The sequence below is a fragment of the Acomys minous genome (genome assembly GCF_964271855.1).
Source record: "Acomys minous genome assembly, chromosome: 17".
Lineage (NCBI taxonomy): Eukaryota > Metazoa > Chordata > Mammalia > Rodentia > Muridae > Acomys > Acomys minous.
In genome coordinates this window covers 52,132,073-52,158,856 of record NC_140500.1, presented here as the reverse complement: position 1 = coordinate 52,158,856, position 26,784 = coordinate 52,132,073, and the positions used below count along the sequence as shown (strand labels likewise).

Sequence of the window (26,784 nt, the reverse complement as noted above, 5' to 3'; positions counted from 1 at the left end):
AAATCACGCAAACTCAGCGTAGGTATGAAAGTCACTTCCGGTTCCGCCGCGGGGGCGGGCTCGTAAGGCCTGACAGAAACTACAGAAGGCTAGGGCTTGGGACCGGGCGGCCCGGCGGGACGATGGACCGAAAGAAAAAGCCTTTGGACGTGACAGCCTCCTCGGTGAGTTCGAGTGTAGCTTAGCTCCGTGCCCCGCGTTTCCCGCGCCTTTCTCAGTCGAGAGTGAGCACTTAACTGTTGCCTCATGCAGGTCAGGATCCTGGACTCCACGTCTGACAGGGATTCTGACTGGCTTTCTCCCCGTGGGGACCCTCGACAGTTTCCTTACAGAATCCTGAACCCGGCTTCGTCAGGCACCTGGGCTAAGCTCACCCCCACAGACCCGCCCCGGAAGTCGCCCTCCCAGGGATCTCGGGGCGCATCCTGCGGGTCAGCCGCCACAGCCTGGCCAAGCCGCCCTGTCTGCGGGGACCTGGGGGGACGCGCCCTCCCTGGCTTCTCCTCCAGCCCAGAGACCAAGAAAATCCTTCGTGAGCAATGGGGTGTGATTTGACACCCCAGGACTCCGGAGTACCTAGGGTCCTAGCAGGACCCAGAAAAGTTACTGCCTGGGCCCGTGATGTCTGAGAAGATGTGAGGAGTTTTGCCAACTTAACCAATCTGCGCAGTAAAATTGTAAATACTGGACACATTCTGTACCAGGGCTTCATATTCATGCTGCCATTGAGTCCTCAGACGTGCTTTTAAGATGTAGGCGGTATTAATGATCACTCTTCATGGATGATGAAGTTGACACCCAGAAGTGAATGCCAGTTTCTTCAATTTACATGCAGATTTGTTGTGTGAGAACCCAGATTCAATTTGACTGCAAACCGTTGCCTTTTCTGTTATATCCGAACATATTTGTTCTAACCTTTGACATAATTTTGAATTTACTACACACTATGGGAATATAAGAGGAAGACATCCAATATTGTATCTAATATTTTGTCGGAACTTGTTTTCTAATGTGAAAAATGTGACCTTAGTTACTATGCTTGCTTGGATTCAGTACTTATAAACTAAATTAACCAGGTTGTAGTTGCATATGCTCTTAACCCCAGCATGTGAAAGGCAGAGACAGGTAGATCGATATCTGTGAGTCAGAGGCCAGCTTGAGCTACGTAGTTCCAGGATAACCAGGGCTACACAGTGAGACCCGGTCTTTAAAAACCAATCCAAACTAAAGTTAGCTTATCTAGAAGATAATTTTTCAATAACTATAATACAAATGAAGTCCAGGAATTGGTCATTTTGTAGTTAAATTCAGAAGTAGTTGTAGAATAGAAAAATATATATAAAACCAAGTAATTGATGCATCTACAAAGATTTAAGAGAAAAGGTAAATTTTTCTCTTTTTTTCTTCCTTTAATAATTTTGAATATTGGGTACTGGAATAAAACTCTTTTACAGTGTTAAAATCCTTGCCCCACAGTACCTTTAAATGGATTTCTTTCGAATAAAAATCACCAAACTCAGTCATTAAAAAAAAAAATGTTTATGGGGCTGGAGAGACAGCTCAGAAGTTTGAGAGCACTGGCTGCTCTTCCAGAGGCCTTGGTTCATGCCCAGCGCCCACATGGCAGCTCACAGTTGTCTGTAACTCCAGTTTCAGGAGATTCAACACACTCACACAGACATACATGCAAGCAAAACACCAATACACATTAAAGAAAAAGGAATCATTAAAAGTTTTTAAAGATATTTTAAATTTTGTGTATAACTATTCTACCTGCACCTTTGCACATGCAACACATACCTGTCTGGTGCTCTCAAAAGCTAGAAGAGGACATTGACCTTCCGGAACTAGAGTTACGTGTGGATGGATGGGTGTGTGTCACCATACAGGCACTGGGAACCTAACCTGACTCTTCAGCAAGAGTAGCAAGTGTTCTTAACTGCTGGCTCATCTCTTCAGCCCCTGGGTTTAGTCCTGTTGTTTTGATTAAAAGTCCCAGGTCGTTCTACTTTGGAGCCAGATGTTGTGGTGAAAAACCTGCTAGCTCAGAGAGGCAGAGAAAGCACTCAGCTGACTTTCCTAGTCAGCTCATGTGCCAATGGAGAAGGCCCAAAAGGCTCTCCAGCTCAGCTGACAGCTCAGGAGGAAAAGGCCAAAAAGCCCAAGGCCACAGTCTTGCTAGCTCAAGGCCCAAAAAGCCAAAGGCCAAGGAGCTCAAGAGCTAAAGCTAAAATCCCAAGCCCAAAGAAGTACCAAAGACCTCTGCTACTTCTACACTCTGTCTTAAACACCCCTCAACTCAAAGTCCCTCCTGCTCTTTAGTCCCTGTCAGCTGGTTTCTTGCTCTGCCTCTTGACCTAGGGTTACCTGTATTAACTGCTGTGTACAGATAGCTCTTGCATTAAAGGTGTGTGTGAGGCTGGCTGAACCACACCTTAATCATCTGTTCACATTAAACAGAAAGTTCTTGCATTAAAGGTATGTTAGGGCTCAACCACAAGAAACAGGAATTTATAGTTCAATCTCAGGGATCACAATGGGATCAATGACAGATTTTTACAGTTCACAATCTCAGGGATCACAATGAGATCAAATATCCTGCGACACAGTCCTTTTTAGTTTCCTTTTCAGCTACTGGTGTCTGATCTACAAGTGCTTGTACATATAGCCCCTTGTCAGTCTATCATTCCCCCCATTTCTACTGTTAGAACTAATACAGCTGAGAGCTAGGTGCACGTATCTGTCCAGATGCCCCATTCTCTTCACCTGTACTCCCTCTCCTGTTTTTAAACCTGTGATTCAGTTAAACGTAATGTTTTTAAAAACTGAGACAATCTTGAGTTGGTACTTCTGGTATGTGTCCCACAAACTAAAGGTGCTTTAGAAATTACTTGACTTTTATCTGAACATGTAAATCTCATTTGCTTGCTTTGCTCTGTCACTCTCCCCATGACAGGGAGGGAAAAAAAAAAAAAAGCCTAAAGCTGGAGTAGAACTATGTTTGCAGTAAAACAAGAGTGAAACCCAGTGCTGTTTAATTTTGTATAGAGTTCCATAAGGAAACATTGTGTTCATTATACATGGTCTGAAAGCCGAAATCTTCCTTGGAGAATTACAGTTGCTTAGCAATCTAGTCACCTCCCAGAATTGAATTAAATATTGTTTACTTTTTTGGTTTATTCTAGTTGATAGATCTTAAGGCTGAGCTCTTCCGAAAACAAGAAGAGTTCAAACAAGAAAAACTTCTAAAAGATTCTGGAGCTTTTGCAAAACCAAAGACGACTAATAAGGTAAAAATATCTCAACTGATTTCAAATATGGGAAAATTACAATATATTTTAGGTTTTTGAAACATGTCAGTGGTTATCTGTAAATAAATAAATGTTAAAGAAAAAAATCCCTGACTTAAAATTCAACATTTGCATAAATGTTAAATATTAAAATTAGCAATATTATTTAATAGAAAGTATTTATTTTACTTATGTGTGGTATATATGCTGTGTATGTACATGTCATGCATATCTATGTCACCTGTGTGTGGGTACCCTCAGAGACCAGAAAAGGGCGTTGTATCCTCTGGAACTGGAGTTATATGTGCTTGTAAGCCAAGCAATGTGGGTGCTAGGAACTGAGCTCAGGTCCTTTGCAAGAGCAATAAGCCCTCAAAATGAATGCTAGGCCATCTCTCCAGTCCCAGTATTCTTTAATATGCTGTTAATAAGTGGATTATTTACATTTTCTTGGGGGATTAGCATGTATTTTGTATCCAAGAAGAGATAAATAATTGTACAATATAGAAATAGACTTAATATATGAAAGATACTAAGTTTTCAATTTTTATAAGTAGTAATCTACTGTATTTCTTTGTATTCTGCTCATGTTCACTGAAATATTGAATGGTGTTGTAATCAGTCAGTGGTAAAGGTCAATTGAGAAAGTAGCTCAATGACATTCAGAAGGAAATTCTTAAGTGATTTAAGACTTTTTTTCAGCTCTAGCTTTGTCACGTGTAGAGGAATTTTAATTCAGAACATGGCTGCTCTGGCAAAAGATCATATCCAAAAACCTATGTCTGTTTGATCCAGCTGGAGTAGAGATATGCCTTTAATCCTAGGAGACAGAGGCCAGCAGATCTCTGAGTTCAGGGCCAGCCTGGTATAGAGCAAGTTTCAGGTAAACAAAAGCTTAGGTCCAGGCGTGGCGGTACGCTCCTTGATCCCAGCACTCAGCAGACAGAGGCTTGCAGATCTCTTGAGTTCTAGTCAGTGCTGTTCAGACAGTTTGGTTGAGTCAGTGAGTTGAGAGACAGTGCAGTGAAGGTGAGTTTGTTGCAGTTCAGTTCGTGGAATCCAGAGGCAGTTTTTACTGGGAGAGTTTAACAGAGACAGGTTGAAGAGAAAACAAGTTAGACCCAGGTGAGGCCAGAAGACTAGAACAGACTGCTAGAGTTCCTTGAGGCCAAGCAGAGCAATTCAGTGAAAAACCGAGAGAAGCTGGATTGAATCAATCAGCTTTGAAAGAGGTTTGAGCCAGAACAGCTGAGTTGAACCAGCCAGCCAGAGCTAAGAAAGAACTAGAAAGGGTGAGCTTATTCAGCTGTGAGTCTCAGAGGCTGAAAACAGTCTAGGCCTAAATTAGAGTGTTATGGAGCCTAGAAGTTTCCGAGACTAGGTCTAGGTTATCAGACGAGGCTACACGCCTCTGAGACAATTATATAAGGAAAATAAAAGTCACTTTTACAATCATGTGCAGGTAATCTGTTGTAGACTATAAATTAGTTGTCAGAGTAAGTAGTTCTCTGATTCATGAGCTCTAAGGATTTTCTCCTTTTGGTACACAAAAGTTGAGATTGTTTTGCAGTCACATGGTTTTATTTTGTTCTTTTGAATCATTCTTCAGAAGCCAAGTATCTGGAACAAGCAAAATGCAGGCGTTTCCAGCCGAGCAGAGAAGGATGCTGAACAGAAGCTTGAGGAGCAGAAGACTTTAGACAAAGCAAGGTAGATACATTTGAAGGGGGCATTACCAAACAAAGAAATAGACATTGAGACATTACTCTTCCTGGTGTATTCTAGTCAAATACCCCATAAATGTCAAGAAAGTGTCCCTTGATATCTGAGGGGTATTGGTTGGTTCTGGGACCCTCCTCTGCCTCAGATACCAAAGCTCATAGATAACCAAAATAAATAAAATAGTGTGATCTGTGAAAACATCCAGCATACTTTAAAGTCTTTTCTAGATTTCTTGCTATGCCTAATTTGATGCAAATAGTTGTTATTTTGTATTCCTTAGGGAATGCCAAGAAGGAAAATCTATACAGACAGATGATACACAGTATACATTAACAATAATGAAACATTGTTTTGGAATGTGTTTCATTCCAGTTAGTTCAGTCTGGATTAACTGGACTCTGGGTATGGAGGGCCAGCTGTCTTCTCAAAATGCTGTGATTTACACATATCTAACAACAAGAAAGAAAAGTTCAGTTTAGAAGATGAAATAGGAAAAAAAAAGATGAAATAGGGTTCTGTTTTGAGCTTTTATAACACACTAAATATATCAACTTTTTTTTTTTTAAGTTGGAAAACAACTATTCGTTCTGGGAGTTGGCCGGCATCCTCTCAGAACTTCTGGAACTGCTTCTTAGTGCTGGCAGCCTTGGTGACCATGAGCACAGTGAGGCATATAGTCAGTCTCTCTCAGGCCTGCATCATCCCATGGTAGCAGTGTCACCTGTCTGCACATCCCTGAAAAGGGGACAAGTGTACAGATATGTTTTTATGGTGCTTCTCAATCCACTGTACTTTTGGATGTAATGGATATAGTCTGGCAGACGACAGTGGTTCTTTGCATCTTCATCTTGGTCACAACACCAGACAGGACCTGATCTTGGATGGAGATGTTACCGGTGAACAGGCATTTCTTGTCTATTTAGGTGCCTTTGATGGCCTCTGAACCATCTTGAAGCCTAGACTAATGTTCTTTTAGTACTGAAGGAGCTTCTCCTTGCCAGTTTCTCTCAGCAGAAGCAGCTTCTTAAAAAGATCATGGGCTGATTTTGGTAAGCAAGCACCTCAGTCTGAATGTCTGCCATCTTTCTGGCAGCTGAGAAAAAGAAAAAGCTATATCTACAATATTTGTTGTTTTGTTTGTTTGCTTTTCAAGACAGGGCTTCTCTGAGTAGCCCTGCTGCCCTGGAACTTGTTTTGTAGACCAGACTGGCCTTGAACTCATAGATCCACCTCTCTGTCTCTGGAATTAAAGGCATGGGCCACCACCGCCTGGCCTATATCAATAATTTTTTAAAACTTGTATTTCTAAGTGTTGATACCATGATCTTGTCCACTGAGCCAACTCTTCAATTTATCAACACATTTTAAAGAAGTGTCCCATGGCATGTTCTAGACTAGATGATAAGACATTAGTGTTTAGAGACCGAAACTTTCCCTCCCAAGCCAGGAATATAATTAAAAGAGTAAAAGGAGCATCCTAATCCCTTCTCCTAAATTCACTAATTTGCATATTGTTATATTTGCTTTTTTCTGTCCTTCCACCACACCTGTAGAGGAAGAGTTTTTAGTGTCATGATAATTTACCTGTGAATATTTCAGTATATATTTATCTGAACAAGGACATTATCTTACACAATATTTAATACTACTATGTGGCTCATATTTCAAATTTTGCCAATTGTCCCAGCACAATTATGTCCTAAAAAGGGTTTGTAAAAATTCAAGATTCACAAAGTAATTTCCAGGACAGCCAGGGCTGTTATACAGAGAAACTCTATCTTGAAAAACCAGGAAAAAAAAAAAATTCAGGATTCAAAGGTCATTCATGTCTTTAGCCCTCAAATATCTCTAATTTGTTTGCCTTTTGTTGTCAGTTACATTGCTTACATTTTTAAGTGTCCAGGCCAGATTTTGTTGTTGTTACTATGTCCTGTCTTTTTATTTAAGAATACTGTTTAGGTAGTCTTTATGTCTTACCCAGTGCATCTTATCCAGAGGCTCATAACTGTCAGTGCAAGTCATTATTGATAATGAATTTGATCACTTGGTTAGAAAAAGTCTGGTAGAGTTCTCTACTGAGAAGATGCCCTTTCTTCTATGTGGATAATAGTAGCCTGAGGTGGGTAACTTTGAGACTAAGTATTCTGGTCACTAATACATTTGCATGTGTGGTTTGTATTGTTTGTTTGTCTTGCTGCTGCTAAGTCTGTCACTACCTGATAAGTGCCACCAAAATTATGTGAGCAGAGACGTTGCTTTGTTGAAATGCCAGGGTTGTTGTTATTGTATATTAGTTTGTGGCTTGAGTGTATTATTTATGTTCTTTGAAATAGATACTGTCATGTTTCTGCAAATGTAAGTTGATATAAAGAAGTATAATGGGCCATAAATGACCAGGACCCTGTTCTAAAACCACGGTGACAAAGAGGTTTGGTGATCCTTTTGGAAAATTTGAATAGAAGAATGTTAGTTTGGGCTAGAGAGATGGCTTAGAGGTTAAGAGCACTGGCTGCTCTTCCAAAGGTCCTGAGTTCAATTTCCAGTAACCACAAGGTGGCTCACAAACATCTATAATGAGATCTGGTGCCCTCTTCTGGCGCGCATGCAGACAAAACATTGTATACATAAATAAATAAATTTTTTAAAAAGAAAAGAAAAATGTTAGTTTAAACACATCTCTCTTTTGGTATGTAACTTAAGTTGCATTTAGCAGCTAAATTGTTGGAGCCTTAACTCAGTGCATCCATTTATTCACTCATCAGATATTTACTGAACAGTTACTCTGTACCAGGATTGGCTTCAGGTCCTGAGGCACACTCCTGCTTTCACTAATGAAGTAGATGAGGTGGGCCTGAAGGTCTCTTAAGGACAGGGCAGTCAGCAGGTGCTGTACCCATCTTTTCATGGCAGGACTCAGCTGACAGTGTGGTGGTAGAAGAGATAGTTCTAGGACCATTTCTAATATTTTTCTGTTTTCCTCCTAGGGAAAAATTGGAAGAAAAGGCCAAATTATATGAAAAGATGACTAAAGGAGATTTTCTAGGTAAACAAAAGTTTATTTGTATTTCTTTATTGCCTATAAGTCATACAGATCTTCACTATTAGTTGTTTGAATGATTCTAAGAGGAAGAAATTTTAAAAAATGAAGTAAAAAATTTACTTTCAGTGGCTACACAGAGACAAAATCTGCCACAATATTCTGACTGGTGCCATTGGACTTTGGGGCGGGGGACAATAGAGTATAGGGAGCCAGTTCTGCTTCACAGATCCTTCAAAGCAGATCTCCTCCATTAGAGGAGGAGAGCACAGTACCAGTAAGATAGACTAGGCTAGCATGCAGGGACAGCCATGCTTATGGAAAAGGTGCAACTGGTTGTGCAGAATTCTGGTCCCATTTAGGCACTTGGGCTCATGTTGCCCCTTTTCCTGCTGTTTCTGCATTTTCCATTTTATTTCTGTGATGTGCTTTTTCCTGTTTTAAACTTCATGTTTTGCAGCCTTTGTTTCATTTTTATTTTTTTTGTATGTTGCTGTGTGTATCACAGTATGTGTAAGTGCAGGCATTTCATGCCACACATGGGAGTGAAACATGGATTCTCATCTTCTGCCTTGAGACAGAACCTGGGTAGTCTGTTCTACCTCCCGTCTTGCTGCCATAGGAGCACTGGGGTTACAAATAGGCTGCAAACCAGGCTTTCTATGTTTTCTGGGGATTTGAACCCAGGTCTTTGTGTTTGGAGACAGGTTCTTCTTACCCTTTGAGTCATTTCTTATATTTTTAATTTTTAGTTGTCTTCTTACGTTTATTCAGTGGGAAATCTTATTTCATTTTCACTAATTCCTTGCTCTTTCTCTTTCTCACCAGAATATTCTTTTTTTTTTTTTTTTTTTTAAAGTTTCTCTGTGTAGCCTTGGCTGCCCTGGATTTGCTTTGTAGACCAGGCCGGCCTCAAACTCATAGTGATCTGCCTGCCTCTGCCTCCCAGAGTACTGGAATTACAGGCATGCACCACTGTGCCCCACTAGAATATTCTTTTCTACTCCTCCTCTTTCTCTTTTTGTTTATTTAACTTTGCTTCCTTTATTTCTCCCTTTTTCTTGTTTCTTTCCTTTATCATGCTAACTTATTATTTTTATGTTTCCTAAGTAATTTCAACTTCATGGCATATCCTATTAGTAATTATATAATGTGCTTATAATTGGAATACAATTCTCTTTTGTCATATCCCCTTGAAATAAAAAGTAGAATTCATGGTTGGACAACAGTATAAGAGATTTTCTGGGCCAGTGTACACAGTATTGGCAGGAGGCAGGGAAAGCAAGTATGCATTCAGGAAATTTCTAGAAGAAAATGGACTTTGACCTGACAAGCTAGAGAAAAGGATCCTTTAGGGGAGAGTAGTAAGAGAAGCTCTTCAGAGGGGGAGGTGAAGCTCAGCAGTTCCACTTTGCTTAGCAAACAAGACACCAGTGGTTGTGAGCTATCGTTTGCCTCTCCTCAGATGGCATGGCTCTCTGCATGTCAGGGAATGCAGCATGGAAGGGTCAGTCATTTGCAAAGTTGGGAGCTGTGGTGACAGTGCTACACTCCAGAAGAGGAGCCAGGTGTTCTTTTCCAGGATGCTTCACTGGTGTGTGCATCTGTACCTCAACTCTTAGAGAACACACCTCTTCCCTACTTAGAACCTATGTGGCTTGCAAGCGTTTTTTGTTTTATTCTTTTTTCTTTTGATTCAAACTTTTATTGTTGCTACAGAAACTCAGAGAGGCTGGAGAGATGGCTTAACAGTTAAGAGCACTTACTGTGCTTACAGAGGACCAGAGTTTGTTTCCTAGCATCCATATTGGACAACTCGCAACTGCCTGAAACTCCAGCTATAGGAGAACTGATGTTTTCTTCTGCCTTCTGAGGGCACCTGTTCACCCCTTTCCCCCTATACATGTAATTAAGATAACATGAAATATAGTAACTCAGTCAAAAGAAGTATGTTTATGGAGAGTGTGAGTCAGCAGGCCCACCTCCTGATACTTACATTGAACCTGTGTATCTGAACTGGTTAACCCTTGGAGCTTCCGTTGTCTCCACTGTAGCACTGCACAGGAGTGTAGCATCACCACTTTGGTGATTGGGAGCCCATTGTCTGTCATTGTTTCTATCCTTAGAGGGGAAAAACATGTTGAGTTCAGCCCTATAGAGACTGACTCCTAACTGCAGGCCTTGCCTGAAAACAATGTGTGTGTGTGTGTGTGTGTGTGTGTGTGTGTGTGTGTGTGTGTGTATGTGTGTGTGTGTGTGTGTGTTTGAGACAGGGTCTCACCATGTATCTCAGAAAGGCCTGGAGCTCACGATGTAGTTCAGGCTGACCTCAAACAGAGATCTACCTATACCTGTCCCTGCCTCTGCCTCCTAAGTGCTGTGATTAAAAGGCATGTACACCATGCCCCAGCTTCAGAGGACATTGATTACCTGTGTTAGGTCCTTTCAAGCACTTCTCTCTGCACACCAGTGTAAGAGTTAAATGATGCAACTCACATGTTTAGAAAGACCTGTTATACCACAGGCCTTTTATCTTGCTTGAAAGAAAGGCTGTTCTGTGTCTCTTGTATGTTGTTAGCTGTGAGTTGCTCAGAATTGCATGGGTGGGTTGTTTATATGGTCTTACTGTTCACACATTGTGCTGATGGCACAGCAGGAAACTCAAGGCTTTTTAGAGTATTGTGATCTCAATTTTGGGTGGCTTATTTAGAGCTTCATGTCAGGTGTTTGGTGACTGTGTCTTTGTAAATTGTCCCAGGTGGAAACATTGACTGGGGAATAGTCAGGCAATGGGACCACTTCTCAGTTCCAGCTATGTTTTTTTTTTCTTTATTGTCAAGAATCTGTAATTGATTTTTTTTTCCCTAGATGAGGAAGTGGAGGACATGTACCTTGTGGATTTCACACAGAAGATCATAGACAAGCGGAAAGAAATGGAGGTGCTTGGTGCCACTAGAGATTCCCAAAGCACAGAAGAGAGAGATGATGATGAAGACTTTTCTGAAAAAGACATACCCCCTCCCCAAGACCCCAGTGAGGAATGGTGGGTAATACTGGGGATTAAATCAGAGTGATCCCCTCAGACTCACACTGACTTTTTTGAGAATTGCTTTGCTTGATGGTTATCACGCCATTTTTTTTTATTCTGACTGGCTTTCCTGTCTTCCAAGAGCCACCCGTCTAAGTTGGGATGATCTAGTGTATCAGTTGTGTAGAAATGGGTGCTCCAGTGGAGAGGTGACATCGTGACTGCAGATGAGAACCAAGCATCTGCTCTGCCCAGTGGTGCCAGGCTCAGGGATCCTTGGGCAGTCCTGCTCCCTTACTCCCTTTCTCTGTGCCCTGGCTCAGATGTCAGGTCCTGGGAAGTGGTCCCTTTGAGTCCTGCAAGAAGGAACAGGCAGATTAGTCACAGTAAGCAGTATTCTAGCGTCATTGTTTTCTGATAGTGAGGTATGGGTTCCAGTACTGCCTTCTGCCCATGCGGCCTTGATAAATCTGGAGCCTCTCTCAGGCCTAGTTTCCTTCCATGGAAAGTAGAGATGCTGTGCTTCAGTGCCACGACCGTTTCCCTTAAATCCCCTCCTAGATGCTAGTGTGTTCCATCCTGGGAGCCTAAGCAGATACTTTGCAGGGCTCTAATTTTGACATTTTCCCTAGTTTTACCTGTATGTACATAAAGGATGGAGGAACTCAGCATATACAGATGAGAGCGTGTATGCATCATCATATACAACTCACATACAGAGGAGAGTGTAGATTCCACTACAGTGCCTTTTATGTTTCCTAGACACTCATTGAGCAGAACTTGCCATTGCTTAGACGTCACTGATGTCCTGACCGTGTACTGGGGCTAACCCTCTCTCAAACTCTTGTTCTGGGAGATTTCTTAGAAGCTGCTCAGTACTGTTTGTGCTGTTTCTTAGCCTTTTGCTGGCCCTATTTTGACAGATATTTATACATGAAGAGAGAAATCCTTGTCACTTTGGATGTCAGAGGACCACCTTCTTCATATTGCTGAAGGTGTCCACTGTGGTCCATGCTTTCTTACGTATGCCACATGGAATCACAGAGAAGAAAACAGCTTTTCTTCATCATTTCTAGTCTTAAGTACTTGCTTCCTCATCTGAACTATTTGGAGAGGGGGGTTCTTACCTTCTAGTTATACTTGACCCACTTTAGGCTGTATTACCAGCAAAACATTTGAGGCAAACCTGCTTGTTTTTATAATCTACGTGTGTTTCCCTCCTGCTTCTCTAGAGCCCTATAGAGATAGGGTACTCTGTCCTCCCTGAATCACCCAATTTCTTCGGGTTTGTGCTGGCTGGGACTGCTCAGTAAGCAGTTGCTGATGAGCTAGAGCCATTGCTGACTACTGCATTCTGCTTGCTGGTGTGTGTTGTGGAGGCTTGCTCCAGAACAGAATAGCTGTGATTGCTTTTCAAAGCAGAAATCTCGTCTCTTTTGAATGGTCTGATGTCTTTTAATTTTTTTTTTCCTTATTAATGCTTTTATGATTACAAGCAATTTCCCAGCAATCTGAGGGATTTAGAGGGCAATTGAAGGTGTCGCATGCCACCATATGGTGCAGTAAGACGCACTGCAAGCAGTTCCCACACTTCTTTTTTTGTTTGTTTGTTTTTGAATTAGGCTCCAGAATTGTGACTGCTTGTAAATCCTTTTGGTAATTAAATTCCAGGTGGTGAAAAGTCTTTTTGCAAAAATACTGTAAATAATTACATGGACCATCTGGTTAGATGGTTCTCTCCCACATTCATTAAAAAAAAGAAAAAGAAAAAAAGAAAGAAAAAAGAAAATGAAGATGCTGCTTTGTTTAGTTATAGGTTTGGTTTCTTGTAATAATCAGCTGTAGGACTACAAGAGTGGATTCCCAAGCATTTGATTTTTAAAGCATGTTATAACAAAGAAGTCAGCATTGCTTGAGAGGGAAGAAATTGCAGGCAACAGCAGAGCCAGCTGAATCTGACCTTGAATTGCTTTACTTACTTGCAGCACAGATTGTTAAGGACTGTGGGAGATTTCTTGCCTGTGATAACAAATATGAAAAAATACGTTATACCGTACAGCAAAGGAAATGTTTTCTGTGAAAAGCTGCCCATACTTTGGTTGCTAGGAAGTCTCAGTGTTTTGTTTAACTGTGCCTGGCTTGCCTGTCCCTGTTGTCTGCTTCAGGGAAAGATGAAGAACAGTGTATATTGTTTGTGTTCCTTCTAATTAAAGTGGGTCCAAAATAAACCAGGACTTATTACATTAAGAAACTTCTAAGCTCGATGGAAAGAATGTGGCAATTACAAGTAGAGCAGTAATAGAAAGTGAGATCTGAGTACACTGTGGGGAGAGGAGCGATGAAAAATCTGGACTACATAGTCTAGTGGCCAAAATCACCATAAGAGTTGTCTCATTGTATTCAAATGAGTTCTTTCATGTCACAATTTCTGTATTGGTTACTTGTCTTTGAAATAAGAAACATACATGATCGATTTCTTCCTACATTTTTCTGAAACTGACATTTAGTAGAGCTTACTGAGTGTGGCTGCTAAGGAAGAAGCTTCTCTCTGTGGTAGTGGGCTTTAGCTTCAAGGCTCTTGGTAACAAGGTCTGTACTGACGTTGCTTCTGTAAGAACTCCCTGACATAGAGATGTATCTTTTGTATCAGCTGTCTTCCCAACTTCTCACTTTCAGGGTGGATTATGTGGACTCTTTGGGCCGATCCCGGCGCTGCATGAGAAAGGATTTACCAGATCTATTGGAGATGGATAAAAATCTTCAGGGAAGACTGTAAGTTTGCTGTGTGGCCTTTGTCTAGAGTACAGCCACAGGGATTATTCTGTGGGCGAGGCTGTTGAGTGAGCACTTGCTGTTGCAGCAAGACCTTTAACGTGTAAGAGTATACACTGAAGCCTGCAGCAGTTACCATGTCCACTCATGGCCTTCTGTGCTCAGGGAACAACCTGAGTGCCATTATCCTTTAGTTATTGGTTTTTCTTTTTTTTCCGGAAACCCATTTTTTGGGGGATGGGGTGCTTAGAGGAATTAGTTATGTTATTCCCTGGGCCTTGAACTAGTTTTAAGTGATTCTTCTGACTCAGCTTCCCAGGAAGGCACTCTGTTCTGGTCATGTGCATTGTAACTGCTGAAAGGGACGAGTAGACTATTGATTTGGATGTCTGATCTAGGTTGCACATATAGAAGGAGCCCAAACCTAGCTAACAAACCATCCTTTATAGACAGAGGATTTGAGAAGGTTCACTTGCTTTTATTCACTTCTTATTTGTGTGTTTTTATATATTGAAGCAATGGCCTCATCACTACATTTCTAATGGAACCAAAAAACAAATGTTTGACAGTATCTTGGTGATTAAAAAAAAAATCCCTGTAATCAGCCTTTATATGAGAAGTGTTAGCGCTGCTCCATAAACCCTCCAAGGCTTAGGCATCTGTTGGTATGCCTGGAGTAGGCACACAGAGGCCAAAGCACAAACTATGGCCATCTGCTGGGCCAGGAGGCACTGTAGCAACAAGTCCATGTCCTCAGACAAGAGGCCATTCAGAGAGGACCAGTGGTTCATCCTTCCTGGCTAGGCCATCTCCCAAATAGGACAAGAGTTGAAAGGAAACCCAGGATGCCACGTGGTAGGAGGAGAAAATAGACTCCTGAGGTTGAAAGCAGTCCCCTGACTTTTATATGCATGCTGTGACATATGTACATGTGTACATGCATGTTCATGTGTATATATACACACAGAATATAAATGTTAAAAAAATTAAAACAGTTGTATTGACTTGTCTGTCAGAAGCCTCTGAAGGAGCTGTTGTCTTTCCAAATGGTGTACTTAGCTGTGATCAATCCATTGCACTAAGTTTTGCTGTCTCATGACATTCACCTGAACATAGGTTTTTCTATTGCTCTACTAGTTTTGTTAGTCCTGTTAATGAAAAAACTTTGTTATCTGAAGACATGAGGAAAGAACTTCAACGCCAGCAATGGGAGGAAGAAGAACGGGAGGCCCTGAAAAAGCCAATGGGGCCCATCCATTATGAAGACATTCGGGAAAATGGTATTGTTGGGTTTTTGGATTTTTGTTTTTCCAACTTTTAAAATCTTTAAAAAAAAAAAATCTCTAGCCAGTGGCAGGCACAAAGCCAGGTGCTGACAGAGCAGTAGCTTTGATGCAGTCAGACTGTGCTTTAAAGGGGGAAAATATTCTCTTTGTCCGCCACCTGCACAACTCAGGGACTTCTTCCTAACAGGAGGTCTGTTAGCCCAAAAATTTGTTCCCAGAAAGAAGAGGAGACAACCAGGGCCAAGTAGCCTGTCTATGTTTGCTTCTTAGTAAACAGTAAAGCAATTTAACTTGTTTGTTTTTGCTTATCTATTTTTATTATTAAACTTATGTAAATCGTTGTGTGCCTCTCTTTTGATTTGTTAGGGAACTTGCTGTACATGTGGTTTTAATTAGAGAAATCTAATCTTTTGATACTTTTGATTGTTTCAGAGGCCCGGCAACTTGGTGTTGGGTATTTTGCCTTTGCCCGAGACAAAGAGTTGAGAAACAAGCAAATGAAAACTTTAGAGATGCTTCGTGAGCAGGTACAAGTTAAATTTAAAGTTGTTTATGATTTAAATGATTTTTTTTAATTGACAGTACATGCTTTAAAAAATATAGTAACTCCAGAGACTCATAGCCAGGCATTGGGTAGAGAGAGAGAGCCCAAATTGGAGATTTTCATCTAGTCCCTCCCTTTGGAGCTGGGAGCCTGGCAAAAGTGGAGAGAGGAAGAGTAGGAGCCACAGGGGTCTAGGACACCAGAAGAACACAGCCCACAGAATCAACTAAACAGGGCCCACAGGCTCACAGAGCCTGCGTGGGTCTGTGCTTGGTCCTCTGTATATATATTACGGTTGTTAGCTTGGTGGGACTCCTAACGGTGAGAATCAGGGTATCGCTGATTCTTTTGCCTGCTCTTGGGACCCTTTTCTTCCCACTGGGTTGCCTTGCCCAGCCCTGATATGAGGGCTTGTGCCTGTCTTCCTGTGTTTTTTTATGCTGTGTTTGACTTATGTCCCTGGGAGGTCCGCTTTTTTCTGAAGGGGAATGGAGGAGGGGTGGATCTGCAGGAGAGGAGAAATAGGTGGCAGGGCAGGGAGTAGCTGAACGGGAAAGTGGGGTCAGGATGTATTGCCTGGGAGAAGAATAAAAGAATGTTGTAAATAAAATGAAAATTGATATTCAGAATGCCATTGTTGGTTGCATAAAGGTAATTATCGATTTCTTGTGGGGTTTCAAACTCTAAAATTACAACTGTTTTGGAAGTAGTCTGTGCTTTGCTACATTTTGTTTTTATTACTACTGGTATTATTATTTTTGTGTGAGTTCTGCCTGTATCTGTATGTGTACCATATGCATATGTAGTTCTACAGAGGCCAGAGAGGACATTTAGATCCCTTGGAACTGTAGTTATTTATGGTTCTAAGCCACCATGTGGGTGCTGGCAACTGGATCTGGGTCCTCTGCGAGAGCAGCAAGTGTTCTTAACCGCATCTCTCTCCAGCATCCAGCCCTGCTGTGCTAAATCTAGTTTCAAGCATAGTATTTTGGAAGACTTGGGTGAGGAAATACGAAGTTGTTTGAAGGCATCAAAGAGTAGAAAAGAACTGGATACCTTTCTTCTATGTGAAGGCTTCCACAGTGCTCTGTGAGTTCTCATTTAGCTCAAAGCATCAAAGGTCTGTGACATTCTGCTTCATAGGATGCCATTTTCAGAGTCTTCAGGAGAGCTGATTAGAGATGCTGTGAAAACCAATTAGCTTGTTTTCCCCCAAGATGGGGTTCCTTCATGTATCCCTGGATGTCCTGAGACTCCCTCTGTAGAGCAGGCTAGCTTCAAACTCACGGATGCATCTGCCTCTGCTTCTCCAGTGCTGGATTAAAGGTGTACACCACCACTGCCTGGCTTAATTAGCACTTTTTTGTTTTTAAAGATCATTTGCCAATTTTTAAAAAATATTTTTATTTAATTTTAAATTTATGTGCATTGGTGTGAGGGTGTCAGATCTTAGAGTTACAGACAGTTATGAGCTGCCATGTGGGTGCTGGGAATTGAACCCAGGTCCTTTGGAAGAGCAGGCAGTGTTCTTAACCGCTGAGCCATCTCTCCAGCCCCCTAGCACTTTTTTTTTAAAGAGATAATTATTTCATCTTCTTAAACAGAAATGTGAATTTGACTCCAGGTGAATAATTTTCTAACTTTTTGTTCTGTCCAGACAACAGATCAGAGAATAAAACGGGAAAACATAAAGGAAAAGCGAAAGGCTATGTTAGAAGCAAGACTTGCCAAGCTTCGACAAAAAAAGATTAAAAAATCAAACGATGGGACTGAAGAAGAAAGCAGAGGTATATCACAGCTTAAGTTTCTGACTTCAAAAGGGAAGTCTAAGGGCCTTTGGTGTTTCACTAATAGGGTTGCAGTTTAGGAATCAGCAACTTAGCTTTACCTCTAAATAGCATGTGCCTTTGAAGTCTCACCAGGAGCAGTTTTAATTATTATTCTTAGGTCTGTCTGTCTTTCTTCCTTCCTTTCTTCCTTTCTTTCGTTTGTTCGTTCTTCCTTCCTTTCTTTTTTCTGTCTGTCTGTCTATCTATCTATCTATCTATCTATCATTGTATGTGATGTGTGAGTGAGTATGGGTACGCATGTGCCATAGCACAGGTGTGGAGGTCAGAGGACACTTTTGGGTAATATGTTTCTTCTTTCTCTGTGAGATCCCTGGCTCAGATTCGTTCAGGTCATTGGGTTTGCTCAGCAGGCACTCTTACCCACTGAGCCATCTCACAGTCCAGGAGAAGCTTTTATAGCCAGAGTGTTTGAGAATGACACTCACATGTTTTTAGGCAATAGACAAGGATATTAACAAGTAATGCATGAGTTGCTTTTTATAATGATAGTTTAAACCAATGTAAAAGGAAAGTTTAGCTATGTACATAAATAAGAAATAAAATTTAAAATTTGAAAATATACATAAAACATACGTATTTGGGGGTTGCCATGTGATGTTTTGGTAACTGCATATATTATGTGATCTAAATCAAGGTAAGCATTATCATTTTTAATGGTAAAAACACTTAAAATCCTTTTCTCTAGTCTTTTCAACTTCAGCTCTTTTACTTTTTAAAAATTTTGTCAAATTTTATATATATGGGTGTTTTGCCTGCATGCATATCTTTGTACCATGTTGGTGCCTGGTGCCTGCAGAGGCCAGAAGAAGACATCAGATCTCTAGGAAGTAGAGTTACAGAAGGTTGTTAAGTACCGTGAGGATACTGGGAATTGATCCTGGGTTCTCTGCAAGAGCAACCAATGCTCTTACCCTCTGAGACAGCTCTCCGTCCCTGATTTCAGCTTTTTGCTTATAGTTCCTTTTTTGTTATAATGTACTCTCTTTGTAAAATTTACTTCCCAGTTTGGGTGTTAAGGTAAAGCATCTGGCAACAGGAATTCATACTAAAGAACTGTACTCTAGAAACTGGAGATGGAACACACTTTCCCTGGGAGACAATGTTAAATGCTGTGACCAGACAGGAGTAGAAGCCAAATCGCTGACTTTAGCCCATCTATAAATGGATCTAATATATAAGCCTGTTCGTTTTAATATTGAAAAGTGCAAGAGTATCCAGGTCACCCAGTCTCAGGCTGCCTCTCATCTTGGTGTTTCTGCTGCTCTCTAGAGTGTACACTCCTCCATATGCTCCCAAGTTTTCTCCCTAGCACCTGTTCCTGATCCAGGGCAGGGCCAGCTCAGGGAAGCAGGGGAGACAGGAGAGGAGTCAGCTTTCTCTTTCCAAATGGGAGTGGGAAGTTGCAGCCTATGTGTTTGCATCTCACTGGCCAGAGCTCAGGCCCACAGGCTGTATTAGCAGCAGAGGAAGCTGGGAAGTGAGATTGAAACTTGGGACATTCTACTAGCAACAAGAGAAAAGTATGGATGTTGAGGACTCTTAAGAGAGTCTTCCTTTCCTTTTCCAGCCTCTGAGCGGGGTCTCATGTAGTCCTGACAAGACACCAGAAAGGCTTAGGTATTGAAAACCCCATGTTGAGTTTCAGATAAAGACTGTCTCTTGTTGAGTTCTACATCGTGTCTGTTTTTGTTCTGTCTCTTGTACATCTGTCCTAGAAGATCCAGAATATGCCTCCACTTTTTTATTTTTGAAAATCATTTTTCTTTAAGATTTTTAAAATATGGCCAAAATGAAACAGCCTACAACAGCTGGTTCTACCTCTTTAGCACTCTGGTTTCTCCTCTTACTATTTTAGTTGGAGAATTTGAGGATTTGGGTCCTTCAGTTGCTCCTTGGGAGCAGAGAGATTTACATCCATTCAACTTCAACTTGAATTTTGAATCTTCTTGCTATTTTATACACGTTACCATTGCTCAGCTGAATTTTTCTTGTTGGTAAGGTGATATAGTAAATTACTAGAGTTGTTTAAAGACTTGGGCAGTCTGTTGTATAGAAAGTACTGAAGGGTTGGCAAGATAGCTCAGAAGAATAGATTCTTACTGTTCAAGAATGATGGTCTGAATTAGATCCTAGGAACCCACATAAAGGTGTGACCAACTGCACAGGGTTGTCCTCTGACCTCTACATGTGTTCTGCCATTCACATCCCTATATAAACAGAATAAATGTTACTAAATTATTTCACTACTGTCTAAATTAAGATGTACTTCCTGCCCCCATTAGCACTGGTGATTAGTTTTACTTCAAAATTACTATTTTAAAATTTTAAGCCATGGTAATAAGGTCTTATTTCCTTACAAAAGCAGATGGAGATGTCATTGAGCCATCAGAACCAAAGGCTGTACCTGTTCCACCGCCTGTGGCCCAGAACAGCAAGGTGGAAGTCATCATCCAGGAGAGGAAGGACACCAAGCCTGGAGTGCCACACATCCGAGAGTGGGACCGAGGAAAAGGTAGGGAGGGGCTTTTATGAGTGAAAACTTCTTAGTGGGGCCCTTGTGAAGGGTGGTTTTTGTTTAACTCAAAGTGTGATTCTGGTACAATTTCATTTTTATTTTTTCATGGTGCAAAGATGGAATCCAGGGCCTTACACATGCTAGGCAAGAGCTCCACCACAGCTCCACATTCAGTGTCACAGTGAGTCTTAGTGGTCCTGAAGCCTAAGGAAGTCTCCAGGCCTTTGAACTTGTTTCTTCTCCACATTGGACACTAGTTGTTTATACACAGGGAAATGGGAAAACGTGATCACAAAAGACCAGCATCTATAAAGGCATCTTGTCCACAGAATAATTTTCTAAAATGTGCTCTTGTATGATGGAGTATGATGGAGGCTTGGTGTTCTGAGATATTTTGTCCTGAGCAATTCTTTATGTTTGGTTGAAAGTTTACCTGAGCTTCCATTATACATGCTCATCTTTCTCTAATTTTTTTACAAAAGTGCCCACCAGTCTTTGTCATAGCAGACTGCGTTTTATGCCTCTTTCAAAGATACTTCAGTGAAACATTAGCTCCTGCTATTGGATTTGACAAGAGAAATATAAAGAGCCACTGTTTATATCAGCTGAGCCCCTTCTGTGTCCTCCTGAACTCAACAAATGACAGACTGGCTTGATAGGAAACATCTAACCATGTCAACTCCTACAAATAATTAGTTGGCTGTTTAATTTCTCTGCAAGTGTAGTGCCCTTTTGGTGGTCTAGAGCCTGCCAACTTCTCCACAGAGCCTTTCTCTAATCTTTCCTTGTCATAAGGCCACTCTATTGTTTAGCTGGGTTTCTTGTTGCTATCCTTGTTCTTAGAAAGTCTGTGGTGGCTTCTTAAAGTGTATGTAAGAACTGAAAAATAATTATAATAAATTTGACTGGTTCATAATTGTTTCTAATAATACTCTTTTTTATATTCACTAGAATTTTCCTTTGGATACTGGTCGAAGAAGCAGTCAGAACTCCGGGCTGAGCGAGATCCTGAGTTTGCTCCACCCTCCAATTACTTTGTGGGTCAAAAGAGAACTGGTCCTATCAGTAGCCAGCCTTGGAGCAGACCGGGATCAGCGCCGAGTGACTTGGGGCATTGCTCTGGCCAGAGCCAGGAATCCACCTCTTCACACACTTCTACTCCTGCCTCTGAAAGCCCACCACAAGCACCTCCAGTTACTTTCCAAACACTAGATGATATGATATCTTATTATAAACAAGTCACATGACCTTGAAAAGCATGCTGGTTGCATTTGTGCCATAGAAATCAGGGCAGGACTGAGCTTTACTTCTTTCTTCCTGTTCTTTCCCTAGGATTCACAGGCTTGAAGCCAGATTAGTTTACAGGGAGGAGGAGTTAGTTATCAATGGAGCTCATTGGCTACTTGGCTCTTCACTTTTTTAAAATCACTAGGTATAGAGGGAATGTCTCCTCCCCTCCTGCTGACCAGTTGTAATCATTTGGATTTCCAGGTCTGTGAACTGTAAAAACTAATCTGTGAAATTTGACACTGCGGACTTGTTTCATTTTTAGACTATTTTATGTATGTGAACGTTTTGTCTTCTTGTATATGTGTGTGCCACGTGTGTGCTTGGTACCCAAGGTCAGAAGAGAGCATTGAATGCCCTGCAACTGGAGTTATGGTGATTGTGAGCCACTGTGTGGGTGCTGGGAACTGAACCTTGGTCTTCTACAAGAGTAGCCTGTTCTCTTAACTACTGGTTCATCTCTCCATACCCTGCTGAGGATCTTGTAGCCCTGCTTTACAAACATACTTATTTATGACTTCACTTTTAGGGCCTCATTCTTTACCTTTCAGAAGTGCTAGCATGTAGGTGTCGACTCCACAGATTCAACTTCCCAGGCAGGTGATGGAGCAAAATCAAGGGAGGAGTTTCTACCTGCCCAGCAGACAAATGAGGGCCTACTATAGGAGGCAAAAAGTGGAAAGAGGAAGCTGATGGAAAACTAAGGAATCACATCTGAAGCCATAAGGTCTGGGAAGAACACCTGCAGTTCAGAGGTAGTAGTTGATTGTTGATCTGTCATTGTTTCATCCAGTTACTGATATCTCGGTCCTCTTCGGACATCTGGAGTTATGCCGAATCATTTGGGCATTCCCGAAGGCTGCTGAGCCTCATTAAAAACCAGTACTCTTTATTTGACCAATTAGAGTTCTGACCTTGTCTTGGCCTTCTGCTGCTGTGCCTCCTGGTGCTCCCCATTGCTTGAGGCTTACTGAGCCTGAGTGGGTCAGACTTGGATCCCGTGGTGCAGAGCAGGTAGGTCCCTGTCTAGATCCTTATTGAGCAGGGCACACTTACCTATTGGGAGTCTCCTTGATTGCTTTGTCTCTGCTCACATAGCACTGCGTTATGAGTAGAAGTGCCCGGTTCTTCCTGTGGTGACCTACTGGAATGTGGAACAGGTCAATACCTGGCTCAAGCTCATGTGACATCTAAGTGTCAGGTCAGGACTTCACATATCTAATATCCAGACTCATGCTTTTTCTAGTACCTTCTGCTGCCAGTCTTCTTGCCGCAGTATCAAGAAAGTCTAGACATGCCGGGTGCAGTGGCGCATGTCTGTAATCCCAGAACTCAGTAGAGTCAGGCAGATAGCGGTGAATTTGAGGCCAGCCTGGTCTACAAAGTAAATCCAGGACAGCCAAGACTACACAGAGACCCTGTCTTGAAAAAAAAAAAGTTTAGGCAAACCCCACTCTTAGCAAGTTACCTCTAAGCTCCACAACAAAGGCAAACACTAGACATAATGTCATCCTGTCAGTCTCATGAGGAAAATTTGATACACATAAAAACTCAGCTAAGCTAGCTGCCCCATCCACCCACCCAGAGATGACAAGTGTATCTTAAAATTCATATGGAAATGCCATGGACCCAGAATAGCCAGAAAAAAAGTTGGAGGACCAAACTTCTTGATTCAAGACTTACTGCAAAGCTACCACAGTACAAATGGTATGGTAGTGGCACACAGACAGACACATAGGTCAGCGGGGTAGAATAGAGCTGGGCATTTGTGGGCAGTTGATTTTTAACAAGAGTGCCAGAACATTTCACAACTCACTGTTCAGGGCAAAGCAATGAGTTTAGAGTTTGACCTGAAACCATAGCTAAAAGTCAACTCAAAATGAACCAGAGACTGAAAAGTAAGAGCTGAAACTATAAAAATCAGCCAACAGAATGAAATGACTTAGAGGAGAAGGAGGAAATAGAATTACTAGACATGCCACAACCATAAGCAAAATCAGAAAAGCCAGGTATGGTGGTGCATACCTTGGGAGCAGGGGTGGTGGGTCTCAGTAAATTCAAAGCCAGCCTGGACTACATAGCAAGCTCCAAACAGAGTAAAAGGAAAGCAAATGATGTGAATGCTGTAAGGAAGTGCTTTAGAAAGGCAGAGTACCAAGAAGAGAAGGGTGGGATAGGGAAGAGAAGGCAAGAGGGACAACCAGGCAGCAGTGAGCCTTGAGTAGAGCCAGTGGACATAGGAGGACCCAGCAACCACAAGCCTTTACTGGGCAGAGCAGTCAAGAACAGCCATTAATCACTAGTAACTGTAGGTCTTATTTCCTCTGGGGTTTTGAAGACTGTTAAGTTTCTAGTCCTCTCTATCACATCAGTTACAAGGCTTTTTGACAAACCTGGCTAGCTGTATCTTCATGTTTCAATCCCTTAGATCAAGCATGAAATCCGCTTCAGAAAGTTGTAGATATCCAGTTATACCAGGGCGGATCTGGACCCAGGGGTGTCTACTTTAAACTACTGCACCAACCAAGGACAATACATGAAGTAAGCATTGAACCCCTACTCGGATCTAGGCAATGGACAAGACATTCTCCACAGTTGTGTGGAGAGTGGGGACTGACTCTGACATGAACTCTGGTGCTCCATATTTGACCACTTCCCCTTGGTGGGGAGGCCTGGTGGCACTCAGAAAGGATAAGCAAGCTACCAAGATGAGACCTGATAGGCTGTGACCATATGTGGGGGAGGATGTCCCCTTCTGTCACAGACCTAGGGGAGGGTAATAGTGTGAAAGAGGAAGAGATGGAGGAACAGGAGGATACAAGTGAAGGCATAACAGTTGAGATATAATCTGAGTAAATTAATTTAAAAATTGAGCCGGGCGTGGTGGCGCACGCCTTTAATCCCAGCACTCGGGAGGCAGAGGCAGGCGGATCGCTGTGAGTTCGAGGCCAGCCTGGTCTACAAAGCGAGTCTAGGACAGCCAAGGCTACACAGAGAAACCTTGTCTCAAAAAACCAAAAAAAAAAAAAAAAAAAAAAAAAAAAAAAAAAAAAATTGAAAAAAAAAAGTTGTTTCTCATGGACCAGCTTTGTGCCAATGTGTCCAGCAGATGGCAGCAGAGCCCTCAGTTTAGATCTTTGCTCTTAGCTTCATAGGGATGCAACCAAAAGTGTCACTCTCAGTTTTGTTTCTTTCCTTTTTGGGAGACAGTTTCATGTAGCTCAAACTTGATATGTAACAGAGATTATCTTGAACATTTTGTAGCTCGTTCTTTGACAATTTCATACATGTATGTACACTATGTATTCTATTTCCCCTTTACTCTCTTACCTTCTTTCACCTTGTCAACTTCCCCGCTACCCTAAAGTTCTTTTTCCACATTTCCATTTTGTTGTTTTGTGATCCACTGATTTTATCTGAGACTATCTGTGTGACCTGAGTTTAGGACTATCTATTGGAACCTGGACAATATCTGCCTTTCCACGAATCCATTGTAGCCAGTTGTTCAGTGGAGGAGGTTGGGCCCCTTGAATTGCTTCTTGACAGTCCAAGCCTTTTGCAGGACCTGTGCAGGCAGTTGCAACTGCTGTGAGATTGTGTGTTGTGTTGTGTGCAGTGCCTGTGTTGTGCCCTGAAGGTGACAGTTCACAGTTGACCTCTGTCTTCCAGCTTTGACATTCTGTTCCTTTTGCTGATGTTCCTGAGCCTAGAGGGATAGGCACTCAGCCCTCATGGCACTTGTTTTCAGCACCTTGAGTACAATATGGATGGATAGACATGGGGCAGCTGAAGTGTCAGTATTGAATTTCTGATCCTCCTGTGTGTACCTCCATCTCCAGACTGCTAAGATTACAGGTGTGCACCACCACACCTGGTTTATGCCTTGCTGGGGATCTAACCAGGGCTTTTGTACATGCTAAGTAAGCATTCTATCAACTGAACTACATTCCCCGGCCATTTTCAGCTTTATTAGAACCATATTTTAAAGGTGAAATTATTTTTCCTATTGAACCTAGCATATCCAGAACATCTCAGTATACAGTCAGGATACAAAAACAATCTTTGTTTTGGTTTTGGGTTTTGTTTTGGTTTTTTTTGGTTTTTGTTGTTGTTGTTGTTTTGTTTGTTTGGTTTTTGTTTTTGTTTTTTGAGACAAGGTCTCTATTAACCCTGGCTGTCTTGAAATGTGCTATGTAGACCAGGCTGGCAACAAACTCACAGATCAGTCTGCTTCTGCTTCCCAAGTGCTGGGAATAAAGATTGTACCACCACACATGCTTTTGTTTTTATGTTTCTGTGTAAGTGTCTACATGTATGTATGTGTACCATGTGTGTGTCTGGTACCTGCAGAGGTCAGATGAGGGTGTCCTCTCCTGGAACTGGGGTTACAAGTAGAGCTGTTGTGTGGGTGTTGGGAACAGAGTTCGCTTCAAGAATACCAAACACTTATAATTGCTAACCCCCACTTTGATTTTCTTTTTTTCACATTAAGTCCCCAGAGTGTACTGTGGCCCACAATGTAGCTGAGCTTGTATCTCATTTTCACCAGAAATATTTTATCTATATTTAGATGTCATAAAGCAGTTGAAAAACACTAAATTTATATCCAAGTTATCCCAAACAAACATTTAAGTTACCTGAAAATTGAGTAGTTTTAAGTGTAAGAATTTTTGTTGGTGTATTTTTGAGGTGTCAGGGTTTGCCCTGCACATGCTTCTCTAGTGCCCTGTCCCTCAGTACAACCCCAGCTTCAACTTTTAGTTCACGTTTTTATTTGTCATTATTGTGTGTATCTCTGTGTGTTGGTAGTATGTGCCACAGCACACGTGGAGATCAGAGGACAACTTTGTAGAGTTGGTTCTTTTGTTTCACCTTTACATGGGTTAGTTCCAGGTTCAAACTTAGCTTGCCAGGCTTGGCAAGCACCTTTACTCAGCTACCTGGCCCCCCTTCCGCACCAAGTTTTAAATGTAAATCAGTGAAGTTGAAATTTAGTCCCTTTTCTATGCTAGTCTTCTGGGCAGGACTGCTCCAAATGACCATTTTGCTGGCTTTGTGGGCCCTGTACATTGTCTTCCCATTAGTGACTGAAGAACTAGCAAACCAGTTTCTCTCAGGTGCACATCCAAGACATTTGGTGACTGCCTAACTTGAGAGCAGGAAGTGGTGAAACCTACAGGAGAACGTCCTCGTGTCTTACCTGCGCCTCTGGAGAGCAAAGCAAACCGTTTGGGAAGAGACTGCTTTGAGTTCTTGCTTTCACTGTAACCTCTCCTCTGGGTCTTGTGTGCATTGGTGCAGTGCATTTGAATTGGTGCAGTGAATCATTCTGCTGGACTGCAGAATTCCCAAAGGAGACTATTCAAATCCATATACATGAGATGCCTGCTGTACTTAGCTGTACATTTGCTAGAGACACCAGTCATTCCCCTGGGTTGCTGTTCAGCTGGCCC

General features: G+C 41.8%; 1 protein-coding gene and 1 long non-coding RNA gene across 5 annotated transcripts; one reads left to right on the top strand and one right to left on the bottom strand.

Moving 5' to 3' along the window:
• Positions 1-2: 2 nt before the first annotated feature.
• Positions 3-21,571, top strand: CCDC174 (coiled-coil domain containing 174). 2 transcript variants are annotated; one of them, XM_084764958.1, is made up of 11 exons: positions 3-164; positions 3,186-3,290; positions 4,900-5,000; positions 7,997-8,055; positions 10,918-11,092; positions 13,754-13,849; positions 14,987-15,129; positions 15,568-15,662; positions 17,337-17,466; positions 19,895-20,041; positions 20,996-21,571. In XM_084764958.1, exons 1-11 carry the CDS (start codon positions 123-125, stop codon positions 21,289-21,291), a joined length of 1,389 nt encoding a protein of 462 aa, XP_084621084.1. In that variant the 5' UTR covers positions 3-122; the 3' UTR covers positions 21,292-21,571. The 2 variants fall into 2 exon arrangements, with proteins under 2 accessions (XP_084621084.1, XP_084621083.1); XM_084764957.1 differs by having other exon boundaries at positions 5-164; positions 19,892-20,041.
• Positions 5,051-26,784, bottom strand: LOC311587777. 3 transcript variants are annotated; one of them, XR_014775968.1, is made up of 3 exons: positions 22,388-22,478; positions 11,139-11,433; positions 5,051-7,992 (listed from the first exon to the last, which is right to left on the bottom strand). It is a non-coding gene; the product is annotated as an uncharacterized lncRNA (long non-coding RNA). The 3 variants fall into 3 exon arrangements; XR_014775967.1 differs by lacking the exon at positions 5,051-7,992 and adding an exon at positions 26,532-26,784 and having other exon boundaries at positions 11,099-11,433; positions 22,388-22,475; XR_014775969.1 differs by lacking the exon at positions 5,051-7,992 and adding an exon at positions 19,630-19,736 and having other exon boundaries at positions 11,099-11,433; positions 22,388-22,465.

Coding starts and splice junctions, on each gene's coding strand:
- CCDC174 (XM_084764957.1), top strand. CDS start 123: ATGGACCGAAAGAAAAAGCCTTTGGACGTGACAGCCTCCTCG. Junction 11,093..13,753: donor CAAGACCCCAGTGAGGAATG/GTGGGTAATACT, acceptor TCTCACTTTCAG/GGTGGATTATGTGGACTCTT. Junction 13,850..14,986: donor AAAAATCTTCAGGGAAGACT/GTAAGTTTGCTG, acceptor TTGCTCTACTAG/TTTTGTTAGTCCTGTTAATG.